Below are 19,178 nucleotides of genomic sequence, written 5' to 3'. Positions count from 1 at the left end.
CATTCTGGAAACTAGAGGGTGGGGGCTAGGAGGGCTGTTCTGCATATTTAGGGGAGCTTTGCCAAATCCCCAGGAGGTGGGCATGGCATGGGACTAAGTGAGCTCTTAAATAGGAATGAGTCATGCTGGGAAGGGAGAATCAGTGGAAGATGGAGATGCAGTGCTGAGGGGACTGTTGGTGGCCCTTGAGGGACCCCTTCCGGGGAGGGCTCTACCCCTGGCTGGGGCTCAGGTGCTGGCCTGGGAGGATCCCGACAACAGGAGAAGTTTTCAGCCAGAGAAAGTGTGAGTACTACAGCACGGTGCAGGGACCTACAAGGGGGGAGACTGCCACATGTAGCAGGTCTTTCTGGAATAAAGTGGTGTGCTTAAATCTTCCCTACCTTGCTTACAACGCATTGTACTACTTTATTAGAGTTCAAGCACTGATGTGGACAAGAAGGCCTGGTTCGCAGTCTCTGCTCTAATTCATTCTAAAGGTGTTATGTTGGGTTAACTATCAGCCTAATCCTCTTAAACTGAGGTAACGGTGCACTTGATGTTGCAAGCATTGGACCACGCAAGATTTGTTTCATTATCACAGTGGTGGATTTGGACTTCGATATATTTGGGACTGTCAGTAAAATTTTATTTCTCTTTCCAATTGACATGATGGTACACTTCTATGAATTTCTGGTTGTCACTATAAGCGCACCAATGTGATTTTATATTTGTATACAATTTGTCTAGTTGTTTCTTGCCAGCTGCTAATATCAGATCTACCAGTGTGATTTCTGTTTAGTTTAAGAAACTGAGACCCAAACGGTCACCTTTTATACAAAGCCTGGGAAGAGCTGCTAAAAAGCTGTCACATCACCTCTAGAGTCTTCCTCCTATTGGCACTGGCAGGTCTTATTTTGGCTGATAAAAAGTACATTGTGTGCTTCCAGTTAAAGCTGACCAATCAAAAACGGATTGTGGGTGCACAGGGCAAATCCTATCAATCAAGAGGAGAATGGCAAGAAAATTGTATGAAGGATTGAAGAGACCTGCACCATTCAAAGGCATTCAGAATGATCCTGGGATCCTTATAACTGCCTTTCCTCAGCAATCATGAAAATAGATGAATAATAGGAAAAAGCTGGAGGGGGATCTGCAGACTCTGGAGGCTCACTGCACAGAGCATTGACATTGTTCTTCATTTGTTTACTCTTTAACCTTAACCCATGCACAGCACATCATTACCTATATCAACTGCAGACATAACCATTCGTTAGCGTTCACTTAAAGTGTAACTATAGAAAGTTTGTAACAATTTATCAGTGAATGATTATGAAGCATACTGCATCATTTTAGGACAATTTGCCTTTTCTGTCTGAATAAAAAGAGCTTGCAATTCTGCCAGTGTCAGGCACTTTAACAAAGTGACAGTGCAAGTTTCCCTACACTAAAACTCATGGAAGCGTTTTTCTTTTATTGAGGTTTGTGTAGTCTTTCAGGCAGAGGAGGGTTTTCTGCTGCATCACATCTTTCCTGGAATGTTGTTACCAATGAGAAACCATTTCTTCTGTGCCAGTCAGTGCTGAACAAAACAATCTCCTCCCCTGGCATTGTGATTGACAGCATGGAGCTGTCCACCAGGCCTAGGTAAAAAGATCAGTGTAAGGCAGACAGTGCTAATTTCTTTACTGCAACCACGGGTTGTAAGCTGTCCCCACCGGGAGAAGACAGTGATTATTGCTAGCAGCTGCTAGCCATAATCGCAAGTGTATCGGGCAGGATAGTTGTACCCAAGTTAATCGATTGATCAACTTGGTACATTCAGCTTGCCCATACAAGATTCGAATCTCGGCCAGTTCCTGCTGAACCAGCCGAGATCCAAACCATCTCTGGCCAGCCTAATTGACATAGGGCGGCTTCTCCGATCCTTTCAAGATGACATCCTAATGGCTACACAGAGGATTTACAGCTTTCTTGAATAAGATAAGTAAAAGAAAAAAATGCAGTAGACAGCAAAAAGAGCAGGGGGAGCAGAGTATCTCAATGTATTCTTAGAGTAGATCTACTTTAAGCATTTGTCTTCATATTTTATATTCATACACATTTTTAGATTTATACAATATGAACAGCACTGTAACAGAAAAGGTTAAATAAAATATTTTATTAAAAATGCTGATATTTTATAGCAGTAGCGTCTAAACAGTGGCCCGAGTGTGACCTTATGCTTGCCTCCAACTGGCACCAACAATGAGATACCATTCCTTTCACTGATATCAGCAATGAGCTACCATTCCATTCACTGACTTCAACAATGGAGCTAACATTTCTCCCTTTGACACAAGGGGGCACTTATACTCCCACTGATACTATTGTAACAGGAATAAATGCTACTGGACTATGAAGGACTCCTTTTCTCCGCAAGATGGCAGCAGCAGGTGTGCTTTTTGTAGGGATCCAACAAAGACTGCAGAATGCTGGGAAAAGTAGGTTGAGCAGGGGGCAGAGCCATTAGCACTGATAGGAAAATAATACTGTACCCAAGTGCACCTGAGAGCAGGAGGAGCTGACAGAAAGGGGGTATTAAAAAAAAAAAGCCCAGGAAGTGAAAGGGAGGAGTTGAAGATAGCGGCCATCTGGAGAGCTGTTGTTGAGTAGAAGTGCTGTTTGTGACTTACTCGGGGAAGGAGGAGCCGGCAAGTTGATTCTGTGCTAAGCACTGCTGTACCCTGACACAGATTGCTGGACTGAGCTATACAAAGCCTGCACTGTTTGTTAGCTGTTTCAGTGGTCTGAACAGCCAATCAGTGATCCAAGTCACAACTGCCCAGGCCTGCTGCAGGAGCAAGGGAGGTGTCTCGCTGCCATGGTATACATCGTCTTTTCCACCAGAAAAAGTGCATCTGGCCCTCCAATGTCTCAGCTAGTCGTTGACAGAAGTCCCTGGGAGAGTAGTGAGAGGGCCACAGACCCACAGTCAAGCTGGAAATACTGACATTCTTTATATTGTTCACTTGCAAGAAGTTTGTGTTAGATTCAAAATACTACACACAACTACCTTCAAATCATTTAGTGGAGGGGGGGGGGGGATTATGGTGTGGGTGGTTTTTCAGGGGTTGGGCTTGGCCTCTTAGTTCCAGTGAAGGGAAGTGTTAAGGCGTCAGCATAACAAGACATTTTGGACAATTTCATGCTCCCTACTTTGTGGGAACAGTTTGGGGATGGCCCCTTCCTGTTCCAACATGACTGCGCACCAGTGCACAAAGCAAGGTCCATAAAGACAAGGATGAGTGACTTTGGGGTAGAGGAACTTGACTGGCCTGCACAGAGTCCTGACCTCAACCTGATAGAACACATTTTGGATAAATTAGAGACTGTGAGCCAGGCCTTCTCATCCAACATCAGTGCTTGACCTTGCAAATGGGCTTCTGGAAGCAGTGGCGGCTGGTTCTCAAAATTTTGGGGGGGGGGGCGCAAAAAAAAAATGTAATAGGTATTGCTTCGCGTCAGAAAACACGGTAATAAATTGCGTGACTTTGAGGTCATGGTACAGGCATGGCACAGGTGATGGTACAGGCATGGCACAGGTGATGGTACAGGAGATGGTATAGACATGGCACAGGTCATGGTAAGGGCATGGCACAGGTCATGGTATAGGCATGGCACAGGTCATGGTATAGGCATGGCACAGATATGGTATAGGAATGGCACAGGTCATGGTACAGGCATGTCACAGGTCATGGTACAGGCATGTCACAGGTCATGGTACAGGAGATGGTATATGCCCCCTTTCAATGCAGAGACCAGCGTACATGCCCCCTTTCAATGCAGTGACCAGCGTACATGCCCCCTTTCAATGCAGAGACCAGCGTACATGCCCCTTTTCAATGCAGAGACCAGCGTACATGCCCCCTTTCAATGCAGAGACCAGCGTATATGCCCCCTTTCAATGCAGAGACCAGCGCACATGCCCCCTTCAATGTAGTGACCAGCGTGTGTGCCCCCTTCAATGCAATGAACACTGTGCTGTGCCCCCTTCAATGCAATAAACACTGTGCTGTGCCCCCTTCAATGCAATAAACACTGTGCTGTGCCCCCTTTAATGCAATGAACACTGTGATGTGCCCCCTTCAATGCAATGAACACTGTGCTGTGCCCCCTTTAATGCAATGAACACTGTGCTGTGCCCCCTTCAATGCAATGAACACTGTGCTGTGCCCCCTTCAATGCAATGAACACTGTGCTGTGCCCCCACAATGCAGAGTTCAGCGTGCGTGCCCCCTTCAATGCAACTGTGCTGTGCCCCCTTCAATGCAATGAACATTGTGCCATGCCGTGCTCCCCATCAATGCAGAGTTCAGCGTGCATGCCCCTTTCAATGCAGAGCGCCACAGCATTGTCCCTAATCATTGCAGAGCGCCACAGCATTGTCCCCAATCAATGCAGAGCACCACAGCATTGTCCCCAATCAATGCAGAGCGCCACAGCATTGTCCCCAATCAATGCAGAGCACCACAGCATTGTCCCCAATCATTGCAGAGCGCAACAGCATTGTCCCCAATCATTGCAGAGCGCCACAGCATTGTCCCCAATCATTGCAGAGTGCCACAGCTTTGTCCCCAATCATTGCAGAGTGCCACAGCATTGTCCCCAATCAATGCAGAGTTCAGCATGCGTGCCCCTTTCAATGCAGTGTGCTACCTAAACCCCCCCCCCCCCGAGACCAGTGCACTTACCTGGAGCAGGTCCCGGACTCCTGGTGAGCGGCTTCTTCTTCTCACTCCGGCTTCGGCGGGCGGCTTTCGGCGGGCGGCTTCCGGCAGTGCGTCTTCTCGAGTCCTCCTCCCGCTCCCTCCTCAGCTCGGCCAATGGCATTGGGTTTGCCATGCGGCCAATCAGGAAGCCGGTATTAGACCGGCTTCTTGATTGGAGGAGGATAGGTGTGACAATAGCGAATTTTAATTCGCTATTGTCACACAATGGGTGGCCTCGGGATGCACTGCTCTGCGCCCCGGGACCACCCTTTCCATCGCCCTATTAGAGCCTCTGGCTCTAATCAGGTGATTGAAAAAAAACCCCATTGCACTCCATGCGTCCTGTGCCCTGCATGCAGATTAGGGGGCCGGACGCATGGATGGGGGGGGGCGGCGCCCCTGTGCCCTCAACACACCAGCCGCCACTGTCTGGAAGAATGGTCAAACATTCCCATACACACACTCATAAACTGTGTGGACAGCCTTCCTAGAAGAGTTGAAGCTGTTATAGCTGCAAAGAGTGGGCCAACTCAATATTCAACCCTATGCACTAAGACTGGGATTCCATTAAAGTTCATGTGCGTGTAAAGGCAGGCATCCCAATACTTTTGACAATATAGTGTATATGGATTGGGCACTAGAATGTTAAAATGCATGCACTGGAGACTGGGCCCTAAAGGGTTATGTGCTGGGTACTGACTGCTAAGCGGTTAATGCTAATGCACTGCAGGCTGGGCTGTAAAGGGTTCATGCGCCGTGGCAGGGCACTGCAGGAGACACTGAAGGGTTAAAACACATGCAGAGAGAATTGGGTGTTGAGGAGTTAATGCACATGAACTGGGTACTTAGGAATTGAGAGACATGTGTTGGGGTCTAGGCACAAACCGTTGATGCATATCATTTTGGGAATGAATGATGAAGGTTTATTGCTTATAGGGTGGGAACTTGGCATTGAGCGGTTAACATACATGTCCCCATTGGTTTGGACAAGGATTAATTGACGTGCACTGCTGCCTGAAGAATTATTTCACATGCTGGGGGCTGGGCATCAAGAGGTTAACAGATGTACTGGGATGTGAGCAGCCTTTCTCAACCTTTTCAACACAGGAACCCTTGAAATTATTTTCAGGTCTCAGTGAACCCCTGATAAAAATGACTATACAACTCATCATACATTAGTGTGATGGTCAGTGGGATGAATGCTTCTTACACTTGTGGACATTGGGAAGAATTACCTTCTTCTTCTAGATAGCTAAAAAGATCAATGGTGTCAGGAGAACTTATCTGAGAGGCAGAAATTGCTCATTTCTCAAGAAACCCCTAGCAACCTCTGGGGGAACCCTGGTTGAGAACCACTGGCTTACAGATTAATGTGCATGGCTGAGGACTAGGCTCCCAAATGGTAAATGGACTTGAGCTGCAGAGTGGTCTTTTTATAAGGTAATATTCAGGAGATGAGGCCTGGGTGGCGATTAACACACATTAACTGGGCACTGGGAGATGATTGGTTAACATATTGACTGACGACTGGGCACTGAGGGGTAATGTGCATGCTTTGGGGAATGGAGCACCAAGGAGAGTTTTATTGAACTTTTTTGAAATATGGCTGCCATGGATAAAAACTGTACCCTGTACTAAGGGTTGGGCACTAAATATAAAGGACTATATTACCTTTAGATAGGCTATTCACCCTTCAGTCCATCATGAATGCTGCCGCCAGACTCATCCACCTTACCAACCGCTCAGTGTCTGCTACTCCTCTCTGCCGATCCCTCCACTGGATTCCCCTCAACCAATCAATTAAATTCAAACTGGTAACAACAACTTACAAAACCATACACAACTCTGTCTCCAGCTACATCACTAACCTGGTCTCAAAATACTAACCAAAACGTTCCCTTGATTCCTCCTAAGACCCCCTGCTCTCTCTATCTCCCTCTTCACCTCCTCCCATGCTCGCCTCCATTACTTCTCCAGAGCCTTTCCCACCCTCTCAAACTCCTTACCCCAATCTGGTTATCTCCTACTCTGTTCACTTTTAGAAGATCCCTGAAACCCTTCTCTTCAGAGAGGCCTACCCTGCCCCCACCTAACAACTGTACTTTTATTTTCTCCATCAGCTCATCTACCACAGTTATTAACTTTTGCATCTCTTGACCCTCCCTCTTAGATTGTAAGCTCTAATAAGCAGGGCCCTCTAAATCTTACTGTATTTAATTACATTGTAATTGTACTGTCTGCCCTTATTTTTGAAAGCGCTGTGTAAACTGTTGATGCTGTCTAAATCCTGTAATAATAATATGCAAACCAACCATCAAATGTAAAATTGTATCATTATGGTGAGGTCTGCTGCCTTTTCCCCTTCCTCATTCCATATATTCCAGTGACAGATTTCTAAATATAACCTATTAACAATTTGGGCTAAATGCTTTCATGTAGTTTATTAACAATTTGGTTTCAGTATTTAAGTCAACAACTGATTTCCTAAGGCAGACACCTTCTGCTTAAGGTCACTGTAAATCAGCGGGAGGTGTGCTATGCCTGTGTGCACCATCGCCAGTGACATTTATGACATGCGGACATGCAGGTGCTTCTACATATGTTGTGAGCAGCCTAGACAAAGGCAGTTTTATGTTTGATTACAAAAAGAGTTGTTTTTTTATAAGATGCATAGGTTTGTTGTTTTTTTATTAGATGCATCTCGTTACTCTTACATGCTTATTTTAGAAGCTCTGTTTCACTGATTTGAACTGTACTTTCCTTGTCATCAGTAGCCAGGACCGCTGATAAGGCAGTACAGCCAGCCCTACTGTACTGGGCCCAGACCTCATCAGTTCAAAAGGGGGGCTGAGGCACCTGCTGAGTAGGAGGGCCACCTGCAATGTCTTATTGCAGACACCAATCCTCTTCCGTCTCCCACTGGAGCACTGCCAGCTTCTTCACCTCTCTCTCCCTCTGGCTGCACTACATGGAGATTGGTTCTAGCACATGTGCCCCTTCCATCTGCCACCTGGTTCTAGCACATGCGCCCCTTCCATCTGCCGCCTGTGTCAAACTGTGTTTACTATGCTTTAGTTTATGAATGAGCTGGAAGCTTCAGAGTGCTTCCTATTCATTCATCAGTTTAGCTGAGGCTGTAGAGAAAGGGACTGATAAATCTATGTCCTCAATCACTTTCGGAGGGGCCTGTCAGGTAGGCTTAATGGGGACCTGTGATTTCTAACAGAAGCCCTGTCTGTAGCTATTGCAGACCTAAGACAATCAAAGCGTGTTGTGAATGGATATAACCTGGTTTTGATAATTTGCTTATTTTTACTATCTATATTATGCATCTTTTCAAATTTATAATATAGGAAAATACAGTAAAGGAATACTTCATATCGTCAGGATTAATAGAAAAATGTATCTTCTCAGTAGTGATTATAGAAAAATAAAGCATTTATATACTGTACTGTATGTATTAATCTGTTTAGAATACCTATTGCATTACATTTTACGTGTACAGATAAATAGTGCAGCAACAAAATCCTTTTTGTTTCATTTTTTATTACATTTTGGCTTATCCTTAAATTTATACATTAGAATTGAATTTTATTAAATAAACTATGAGCATTTAAGTGTATTTGCAATTTGTTCACCGCAAATATGCAATGCCAGGGATGCCTTAAGCATGATTCTTCAGTCATGGTATAATGCATACATTAATGTTTAACAGGACAATTAAACTGGCATAGCCCCAGTAACACATACTAAGCAACATGCTGGCCTTTTCTCTGCGATACACTGCAACAATTTATTATGGTTCATAGCTCCCCAGCATCTTTAAAGGGTAACTCCACTTTCGTAGGGAAAAAAATCAGCAAATAAAGAAAAAACAAGATAGCATATACAATTGCGACACAAATCATATTGTGATTGAATGTTATTAAAAATCACCTTTCCTTTTTAATCTGCAGCTGTTGTAATTTTCTGAAAAGGGAGGGAGGAGAGAGAGAGAGAGAGAGAGAGAGATGCATGCTGTCTGGAAGACTCCACAAGTAAAGTATGACCTGCTGGGGTGAGCTGGCCTGTAACCAGGACTTTGCAAGGTTTGTTTGGTTGGGATGCTAACATGATTTAAAGGACTTGTGCTATACTGAAGAGCAGAGCACCTCGTGTTGTTGGTAAGAAAGACAAAGTCTGTCATTGTTTGTGTTGCTTTTGCTGAAATAAGCCTTTCTAAGTTGGCTGAACTGACTCACAGGGGGGAGTAATAGAAATTGACCAAATAAAAAATAGAAATATCCACGCTCAAAAAATAAAAATAAGAAAGCAGCCATTTATAAAACTGTGATACCAGTCAAGTAATTAGGTGAAACAAAATGAAGCAGCGCTGCTTCATTCAGTAAAAGAAATTAGTCCAGGTTTTCTAAACTATCTGTTATTCTCCAAAATTCAGCTGGTAGCTTTGGAAAGAATACACATATAAATCATTTCTCCTGATCTGAAAACAACTTTACCATGCAGATGTCATCTCAAGGCTATAGGTACCTTGAGAGGAAAGTACGTTGTAGCAAATACATGCTACATTTTGTATAGAGATGTATACATCAGACCAAGAGGAGGGGCAACTGAGGCTGCATAAGGAACAGATTTGGTCTCAAAAGAGGGATGGTCCCTCCAAATGAGGGACAGTTTGGTGTTATGTAGTTATCCTTTTCACTTGCTAGTGACATTATTGGATTCCACTAGAAGCAAATCAGCAAATAAAAGCACACAAAGCTGAGCCTTTAACAACTATTTTACAGATTATCTGCAGCTTTTCTGCACACACCATGTGTTGAATAAATCTTAATGCTTGCTTCAAACATGTAGGGTGGTGGAGCTAGGATTGCATACAATATTGGTGGTCAAGATCTAATGACTTTGCAGATGCTATATCTTGGCTACCTTTCTGCTTGATTATACACTGGTGGTCGGCACAAGACCACATAAAAGATGTAACGCAGTCTTCGAGTATTTCTTTAACTAAAAAGGCACACATGGGATGGTAATGCAGCACAAATTAATGATGGCAGATTTAAAAACACAGTTTCCCAATAATTTCTGAAAGGCGGACAGGCTTGGACTCTGCCATGCCAAAATTGGTATAATTAGATTTGCTTCTAAACTAGAGTCTCCTATAGCAAGCACAGGCTGCTCATATTAAGAACAGCATACAGGTAAATATGAGGGATGATATTAATAATGGAGCTAAGGACGAGGCAGAATCCCTATGGGTAGAGCTTCAAAGGGATGGCACGGCGGGGAAGGTAATATTGGGCGTATGCTATAGGCCCCCCAACCAGAGGGAGGAGGGTGAGGCGGACCTCCTTTTACAGATAGGATTGGCAGCAAGGATGGGAAATGTCATTATAATGGGGGACTTTAATTATCCAGATATAGACTGGGCAGAAGGAACCGCGCACTCAGCCAAGGCTAGGCAGTTCCTAAATGTTTTGCAGGACAATTTCATGGGTCAGATGGTGAATGCACCGACAAGAAACAATGCGGTACTTGACCTACTGATTACCAACGATACAGACCTGATCACGGATATAGAAATACGGGACAACTTGGGAAACAGTGACCATAGGTCAATAAGTTTCAGTATTAATTACAGTAATAGGAAGCAGAGGGGTAATATAAGGACACTGAATTTCAAAAGAGCCAATTTCCCTAAACTGCGCTCACTGCTAGAAAATATCAATTGGGATAGAACCCTGGGAACAAAGAACACGGAGGAAAAATGGGAGTGCTTCAAGAGTATACTAAACAGGGTGATTGACCAGTGCATTCCAAAGGGAAATAAATTTAAAAGAGCAAAAATAAACCCTGGATGGCTAAACTCCAACATAAAAATGCATATTAGTGCTAAAGAAAAGGCCTTCAAAAAATACAAGACGGAGGGGTCATTGGCAGCATTTAAGCACTACAAAGAGTGTAATAAGAAATGTAAAGACGAAATCAGGGCGGCTAAAATAGAACACGAGAGACATATAGCGGAGGAGAGCAAAAAGAACCCCAAGAAGTTTTTTAAGTATATAAACAGTAAGAAAGCGAGGCCAGAACACATTGGCCCCATAAAAGATGATAAAGGAAATATGGCCACTGAGGACAGAGAAAAGGCGGAAGTGTTAAATCATTTCTTCTCTTCAGTCTTCACAAAAGAATCGGGGGGCTACACGAACCCAGCTTGTAAGGCCGAACTAAATAATACACCTCAGGAAGTGCCACCATGGCTAACAGAAGATAGACTTAGAGCCAAACTAGAGAAACTTAACATAAATTAATCCCCGGGACCGGATGGCTTGCACCCGAGGGTTCTTAATGAGCTCAGCCAGGTGATTGCCAGACCATTATTCTTGATCTTTAAGGATAGTTTACAGACGGGTATGGTGCCAGCTGATTGGAAAAAAGCCAACGTGGTACCAATATTTAAGAAGGGGCCGAGATATATCCCGGGTAACTATAGGCCGGTCAGCCTAACATCTGTAGTCTGCAAAATTTTGGAGGGGATGTTAAGGGACCACATACAAGACTTTAGTAATGAAAACGGTATTATAAGTAGTAATCAGCATGGATTCATGAAAAATCGTTCGTGCCAAACCAATCTATTAACCTTCTACGATGAAGTGAGCAGCCACCTAGATAAAGGTAAGCCAGTGGATGTGGTGTATCTGGACTTTGCAAAGGCCTTTGACACCGTTCCCCACAAACGATTACTGTAAAAACTAAGGAAGGTAGGTATGGATCAGAAGGTGAGTACCTGGATAGAGAACTGGCTCCAGGGGAGACTACAGAGGGTGGTGATTAATGGGGAGTACTCGGATTGGGCCGGTGTGGAAAGTGGGGTCCCCCAGGGTTCTGTCCTGGGACCAATCCTGTTTAATTTGTTCATAAATGATCTAGAGGAGGGGATATCTAGCACAATCTCAGTATTTGCAGATGATACTAAACTAGGCATGCCAATATCTTCTATGCAGGATGTGGAAACCTTGCAAGCAGACCTGAACAAAATAACGGGGTGGGCAACTACATGGCAGATGAGGTTTAATGTTGATAAATGTAAAGTAATGCACTTGGGGGCCAGAAACCAGAAAGCAAGCTACTCACTAGGGGGGGAACCTCTGGGTGAGTCTAGGATGGAAAAGGACTTGGGGGTACTGGTAGACAACAAGCTTGGCAGTGGCATGCAATGCCAAGCCGCCGCAAGCAAAGCCAACAGAATACTGGGATGTATAAAAAAGGGGATTCACTCCAGAAATAAAGAGATTATTCTCCCACTCTACAAGACTCTGGTCCGGCCACATCTGGAGTATGCTGTCCAGTTCTGGGCACCGGTCCTCAGGAAGGATGTGCTGGAACTGGAGAAAGTCCAGAGAAGGGCAACAAAAATAATTAGGGGAATGGAGGACATCAGCTATGAGGAAAGACTACAAGCCCTGAACCTTTTCTCTCTGGAGAAAAGACGATTGAGGGGGGATATGATATCAATGTACAAATACTGTACTGGTGACCCGACCATAAGGAACAAACTATTCAGAGAAAGGAGATACAATAAGACACGTGGCCACTCACTAAAACTAGAGGAAAGGCGGTTTAACCTTAAAGTGCGTAAGGGGTTCTTCACTGTAAGAACGGTAAGGATGTGGAATTCTCTTCCACAAGCAGTCATATCAGCAGGGAGCATTGATAGTTTCAAAAAACTATTAGATGGACACCTTAAAGACCACAACATACAGGGGTATACAATGTACGGTTAAAAGCAAACACACACACGCATCATAGGTTGAACTGGATGGACTGATGTCTTTTTTCAACCTCACTAACTATGTAACTATGTAACTATGTAACAACTTCCAAAATCCAAAAAACTGGCACTTTCCAGAAAGATCCTGGTCCTACCACAGTTTATCTTCTAATCCAGCTGGTCTTAGTTTCTTTATGTGGTCTGTAATCACTCTGTGGTGCTCCAAGCTCTTCTTCCCTACTTCCTGCTTCACTCCGAGAATTTACTAAAGCCAGCCATACATAGATCTAAATTTGCCTGGTTCTGCAGTGACTTGGTGAATTTCAATTTATGTATGGGCACCCTGATTGTACACAAATCAATTCACTGATCCACTTGTGTACAACCAGCCTGTCATTTTTTTGCAAATGACTAATGCCACCAGCTAAGCCAGCAACACTAATCATTGTGTTCTACCATCAGGGAAGGCTCCCCCATGCTCCCAACTGGCAGAACACAATAGCCCTATGGGAGGGATTCCCTCATCAACACTGACTGTGTTAATGGGGAAATCAAGCAATTTTCTTTCATCACTGGTAGAAAGATAGAAAACTGCATAAAAGTATGGCCTTTTTTAAGGCAATAAATTGGAATTCTGATTGGCTGCTATTGATTAATACAATTTGCCCACTGGATAAGGTAATCAAATGAATACAGACCACAAAGTCCCCATATAACTTTTTTGCGCTATCTCTGTATGGGTCCCATAATTGCACTTCGTTCACTAAACATAAAAATAATTCTTCCTTGTAACATTTTCAAGTTTCAATAGCATCAAAATATATTAAATATGACACACACTAATCAGATATGACAGACTTTAAAACTATTTAAAATCTTCATTGCAGGACATGTACATATACCTGGTAATGCCTATACAGCATATAACAAAAAATATCAGTTATCGTCTTTGTATATGAATCGTTCATTTTCAGATATTACAATATAAATGTATTGTGACAATGCAACCATAGTAGCTGTATACTGGGTGCAATATTGTATGCTAACAAATTCAAGGTTGTCATGCCAAGTCGTAGGTTGGCCATTGGATAGAATTTCAAACAATTCTTATTAAAATTTGCATGAAAATTCTCAGAACATTTGATTGTCATTTGAAAGATTTAGTTTGCTTTTAACATTTGATTTTGGAATGAATAGACTTTACTGAATGAAAACTACATAGACTGTTAGAAATGTATTAGTTCGAGAAAAAATTTCTCATAACTGTGGTCAGAAACGAACATTGATTTGATCCACTAATAAAAAAAAAAAGGTACGGCTGAATCACCTGTTGTTTATTAAAGTGAGATAAAATACTACTCTAATGCCGAACACACAATGAGATTATCAGATGAATGATTGTCTATTTCTTTGCATGATAGTCTCCATATCGAAAGAGCTTGCTAAAATTCTTGTATGACAGAATAAAAATTCAGAAGTGATGTAATGTGTTGTATTGTATTTGTATTATATTTTCGGACGAAAACTGTACTGATTAAAAGTAAATTGTACGATCTGGTATCGTACGTGAAACATTTTCCTGCTTATCCCAAAGAATAATTTTGCATGAATTGTTGTGATCGGCTTTCAAAAGCTGTGTGCTAATGATCAGATTATTGTACAATCGCTTTAAAAGCATTATTTTTCGTACAATTTTCTGATTGTGTGTATGGGCCCTAAGTACACTCTGCATTTAAAAAGAAAGCTAGCCAAAACAAAAGCTCTAACAAAGATTTATGCAAATTAAAAATGTCATATTATTCCTAGTTTTCTGCAAACAAAGGCCGAAAGTCTTTGCCAATAATACGTTAGCGTGTTATCTAGAATTTCAGCTCAGCAGCATGGCTTTATTGTGAATTATCACTGCTGAATCTTTGCAGGTTTCTACAGAAGTAATCAAGCAAAGAAACAAAAACTGCACATAATGTAATCTCAAGAATAGGATGTTTAACACCAGGTCAGTGAATCTCTACATCTTATTAAGCACTTGCCGACCAGCCGCAATTACTTATACTGTGGCTCAGGTCGGCTCTGTCCAGGGAAACAATGTACCTGTACATTGTTTTGCGGGACAGCTAGTGGGGGGCGCACGCCGATTGCCCACAAGGGGAGCCATTTAGTGGGTCCAGCAGCTGGGATGTCCGCCGGACACCCACGATCGCTCCCCGTGGAGAGAGAACGGCGGTCTGCCATTGTAAGCATGGCAGACTGCTGTTCTGTCAATAATGAACACAGGGATCCTGTGTTCCTCCTAATTAGAAACAGAGGTCTCTGGGTTCATCCAGAAAGTCCATCCTCCACACAGTTAGAAAGCACACCCTAGGGACACATTTAACCCTTTGCTCTCCCCTGTTGTTAACCCCCTCCCTGCCAGTGTCATTAGTATAGTAACAGTGCATATTTTCAGCACTGATTACTGTAGTAATGACACTGGTCCCCCCCCAAAAGTGTAAAAAATGTCAGTTAGGTGTCCGAACCCGCTGCAAAAAAAAAAAAAAAAGACATACAGTATCTCACAAAAGTGAGTACACCTTTCACAACATTTTAATAAATATTTTATTATATCTTTTATTGGGACAACACTGAAGAAATGACACTTTGCTACAATTTGAAGTAGTGAGTGTACAGCTTGTATAACAGTGTACATTTGCTGTCCCCTCAAAATAACTCAACACACAGCCATTAATGTCTAAACTGCTGGCAACAAAAGTGAGTACATCCCTAAGAGAAAATGTCCAAATTTAGACCAATTAGCCATTTTCCCTCCCCGGTGTCATGTGACTCATTCGTGTTACAAGGTCTCAGGTGTGTAACAGGTGTGGTAAATTTGGTGATATCGCTCTCACCCTCTCATACTGCTCACTGGAAGTTCAACATGGCACCTCATGGCAAAGAAGGATCTGAAAAAAATAATTGTTGCTCTACAAGGCCTAGGCTTTAGGAAGATTGCCAAGACCCTGAATCTGAACTGCAGCACGCTGGCCAAGACCATACAGCGGTTTAACAGGACAGGTGCCACTCAGAACAGGGCTCGCCATAGTCGACCAAAGAAGTTGAGTGTACATGCTCAGCGTCATATCCAGAGGTTGTCTTTGGGAAATAGACATTTGAGTGCTGCCAGCATTGCTGCAGAGATTAAAGGGGTGGGGGGGTCAACCTGTCAGTTCTCAGACCATAAGCCACACACTGCATCAAATTGGTCTGCATGGCTGTCATCCCAGAAGAAAGCCTCTTCTAAAGATGATGCACAAGAAAGCCTGCAAACATTTTGCGGAAGACAAGCAGACTAAGGGCATGGATTACTGGAACCATGTCTTGTGGTCTGATGAGACCAAGATAAACTTACTGGAACAGAAAATATTGGACCCACACTGTGAATTGAGTACACCTCAAGATAAACTTATTTAGTTCCGATGGTGTCAAGCATGTGTGGCACAACCAGGTGAGAAGTACAAAGACAAGTGTGTCTTGCCTACAGTCAAGCATGGTGGTGGGAGTCTCATGGTCTGGGGCTGCATGAGTGCTGCTGGCACTGGGTAGCTACAGTTAATTGAGGGAACCATGAATGCCAACATGTACTGTGACATACTGAAGCAGAGCATGATCCCCACCCTTCAGGGACTGGGCTGCAGGGCAGTATTCCAACATGATAACGACCCCAAACACACCTCCAAGATGACCACTGCCTTGCTAATGAAGCTGAGGTTAAAGGGGATGGACTGGCCAAGCATGTTTCCAGACCTAAACCTTATTGAGCATCTGTGGGGCATCCTCAAACGGAAGGTGGAGGAGCGCAAGGACTCTACTAACCACCAGCTCCGTAATGTCATCATGGAGGAGTTGAAGAGGGCTCCAGTGGCAACCTGTGAAGCTCCGATAAACTCTGTGCCCAAGAGGGTTAGGGCAGTGCTGGAAAATAATGGTGGCCACACAAAATATTGACACTTTGGGCCCAATTTGGACATTTTCACTTAGGGATATACTCACTTTTGTTGCCAGCAGTTTTAGACATGAATAGCTGTGTGTCGCTCTTTTTATGTTAATTGCTTAAAAAAAAAAAGCAGAGGTGATCAAATAGCACCAAAAGAAAGCTCTATTTGTGGGGAAAAAAAGGACATGCATTTTATATGGAAACAGCGTCGCACTTGTGCAATTGTCAGTTAAAGTAAAGCAAAAAATGGCCTGGTCATTAAGGGGGGTAAAATCTTCCGGTCCAGAAGTGGTTAAACAGAAAATGATTGTTCTTACTAAACTGATAATAGGTACTGAGATACCTACATTTTTGGTAGGTATAATTTTTGTATCTTTATTATAAATGTTTAACGTAAACTTGTGGTCAGCCTAAAGACATTCAAATATTTACATATTGTATTTGGACATACTGGTAATGATGCCTATATGTAGGAAAACGGGTAGGCTATCATTGTTGACCTCCTTCTGAAATTGCTAGTTTCTTGGCAGTCTCTGAATTCAATACGTTCTATGTTACTGACCTGAGACAAGCATGCAAATCAGAAAAATTATAGTAAAGTCAGAGCTACTTTGCATTTTTGTTTAGGTCAGAAACTCAAAACACACTGAAGCTACTTATTCAGCATAATTAGCCAGGCAACTAGCTTTTTTTTAGAAAAGGAATAAAGAAAGGCAAATTCCAACGTTTCTTGGTACTGGTCTTCTTTAATAATGCTACTACTTCAATACAACTAATTGTTGCAGAGACTTGTACCCTTAACACTACTTATATACTGGTGCCTGCAGCAGACATGTAAAACGGTTTCCATCCTCCAACATGAGGCCACATACACAATTACACACCTAACTACTTTCTGAGACAAGGAGGGGATGAAGAGGAATGTTTTTTAGCCAAACATTTTCTTTGTCAAATGAGAACTTTACCAGAGCCCTGATAACAGTACAAGGGAAAATTAAAATTGTCGAGAGGGACGGTTGGGATATATGCACATATGATACATATGATACAACTTTGGGTCCTCCTAAGGATGCATTCCTTATTCCCTACCCCGTACACATTATTAACGATATACTCTACTACTATACCATGTTCACATTCTATGTACCATTATATTTCTGTGTGGCTAGGGGGGAGGAAAGGGCTAAAAATATTCCGAGGGCTTTGACCATCTGTATTTCTAATCCAGAATTATTACATTTATCATGTAATACAATGTCAAAATCAAGGTGTCTAAAAAGCACAATCATATTTTCAGTCATATACCTCTAACCACCCACTTCAACACATTCTGTACTATATTTTCTTCCTTTACGATGCCAAACCTCCTGTTCGATTAAGTATTACAATACCAATATTGTATAAACTATACAAATGCAAAACTAAAAACAACCAAGACAAAAACTGCAACAACCAAGCACTAATTCAGTTCTTGAACACACTCATACAGCTTAAAGAGAAACATTACTTACATTGTCCACTGTAACTTCTCATTCTTAATTGAGCTGTATAAGGCCTGAAAATAATACAGAAAATAAAACATAAATATATGTTTAATACGCAAAAGCATTAGGTATTGTGTGAAATGCAGTAACATTGAAAGTCTTTTGTTTTTAACGTAGTAACTACAAGTCAGAGATTGATAAAATGCAATTAAAAACATAGACTCTCAAATATTTTGAAAAACTAAGTAATAGGAATACACTGTTACTAGCACATTTATACGGATAAATAAATTTGGACCTACAGTAGGGTCTATGGCTTCAGTTTCTCTTCCAAAAAAAGACAGGTTCAAAATACCAGGCCATTAAATGAACTCCAATCTATGCCAAGCCAAAACTTTTTTTTTGCTTAGTATTGAATGAAGGATTAAAAGCCCTGGCAGATTAGAATGCTATCCAAGGCATTATAATCAAGATTTCCAATCACTTCCTGTTCTGCTGACAACGTTTTTACTAGACAGTAAAGCCTCATACACACGATATAACTAAAAAAAAAGAAACTGACAGCTCAGGTCGGAGCCGCTGTACTAACAATCGGTAATTAATGCAGTGACCTCCCCTGCTGCGCTATTGTGTTCTGACCCCCCCCCCCGCCAGAAAACTCCAGTCAGCACTCTCACCCATGAGAGCTCTGACTGGGAGCCGGGGGGGGCCCTTTTTGGTCATGTCCTGTTGACAGAAGCTGGTCTGACTCCAGTATACACGGCCAATTGTCGGCAGGTTTTTTTTGTTTTTTTTTTCCTTTTCCAATAAAATTTTATTGAGAATAGGTGTTTAACATACAGTAACGATAATAATACAGATAAATCTTATGTAACACACATCTTGTTAACCACTTTACCACGGGAGGATTTTGCTGTCTTCCGTCCAGGCCACTTTTTGCGATTCGGCGCTGTGCGAATTTAACTGACAATTGCGCGGTCGTGCGACGCCCTACCCAAACGAAATTTACGTCCTTTTTTTCCCACAAACAGAGCTTTTTTTTGGTGGTATTTGATCACCTGTGCGATTTTTACTTTTTGCGCTATAAACAATAAAAAAAAAGCTCTTATATTGAAAAAATAACAATATTTTTAACTTTTTTTATACGAAATTCCCCCCCAAAAAAATGTAAAAACCAATTTTTTTAAAAATTTTTGGCCAATTTGTTTTCTGCTACCTATGTT

At 42.5% G+C, this 19,178-nt stretch overlaps 1 protein-coding gene across 2 annotated transcripts in view; it reads right to left on the bottom strand.

The window, feature by feature from the left end:
- Window positions 1–19,178, bottom strand: part of PSD (pleckstrin and Sec7 domain containing) — a 543,824-nt gene that overhangs the window by 114,310 nt on the left and 410,336 nt on the right. For both annotated transcript variants that reach the window (XM_082267402.1, XM_082267403.1), the window contains exon 11: window positions 17,983–18,026. In XM_082267402.1, the coding sequence (XP_082123528.1) occupies window positions 17,983–18,026 (44 nt within the window). The remainder of the gene's footprint in view (window positions 1–17,982; window positions 18,027–19,178) is intronic.

This window comes from Pelophylax lessonae (genome assembly GCF_965119305.1).
Source record: "Pelophylax lessonae genome assembly, chromosome: 9".
In the NCBI taxonomy this organism is placed as follows: Eukaryota; Metazoa; Chordata; class Amphibia; order Anura; family Ranidae; genus Pelophylax; species Pelophylax lessonae.
Note: the sequence above shows the minus strand (reverse complement) of the source record. Positions and strands in the feature narration are given on the sequence as shown.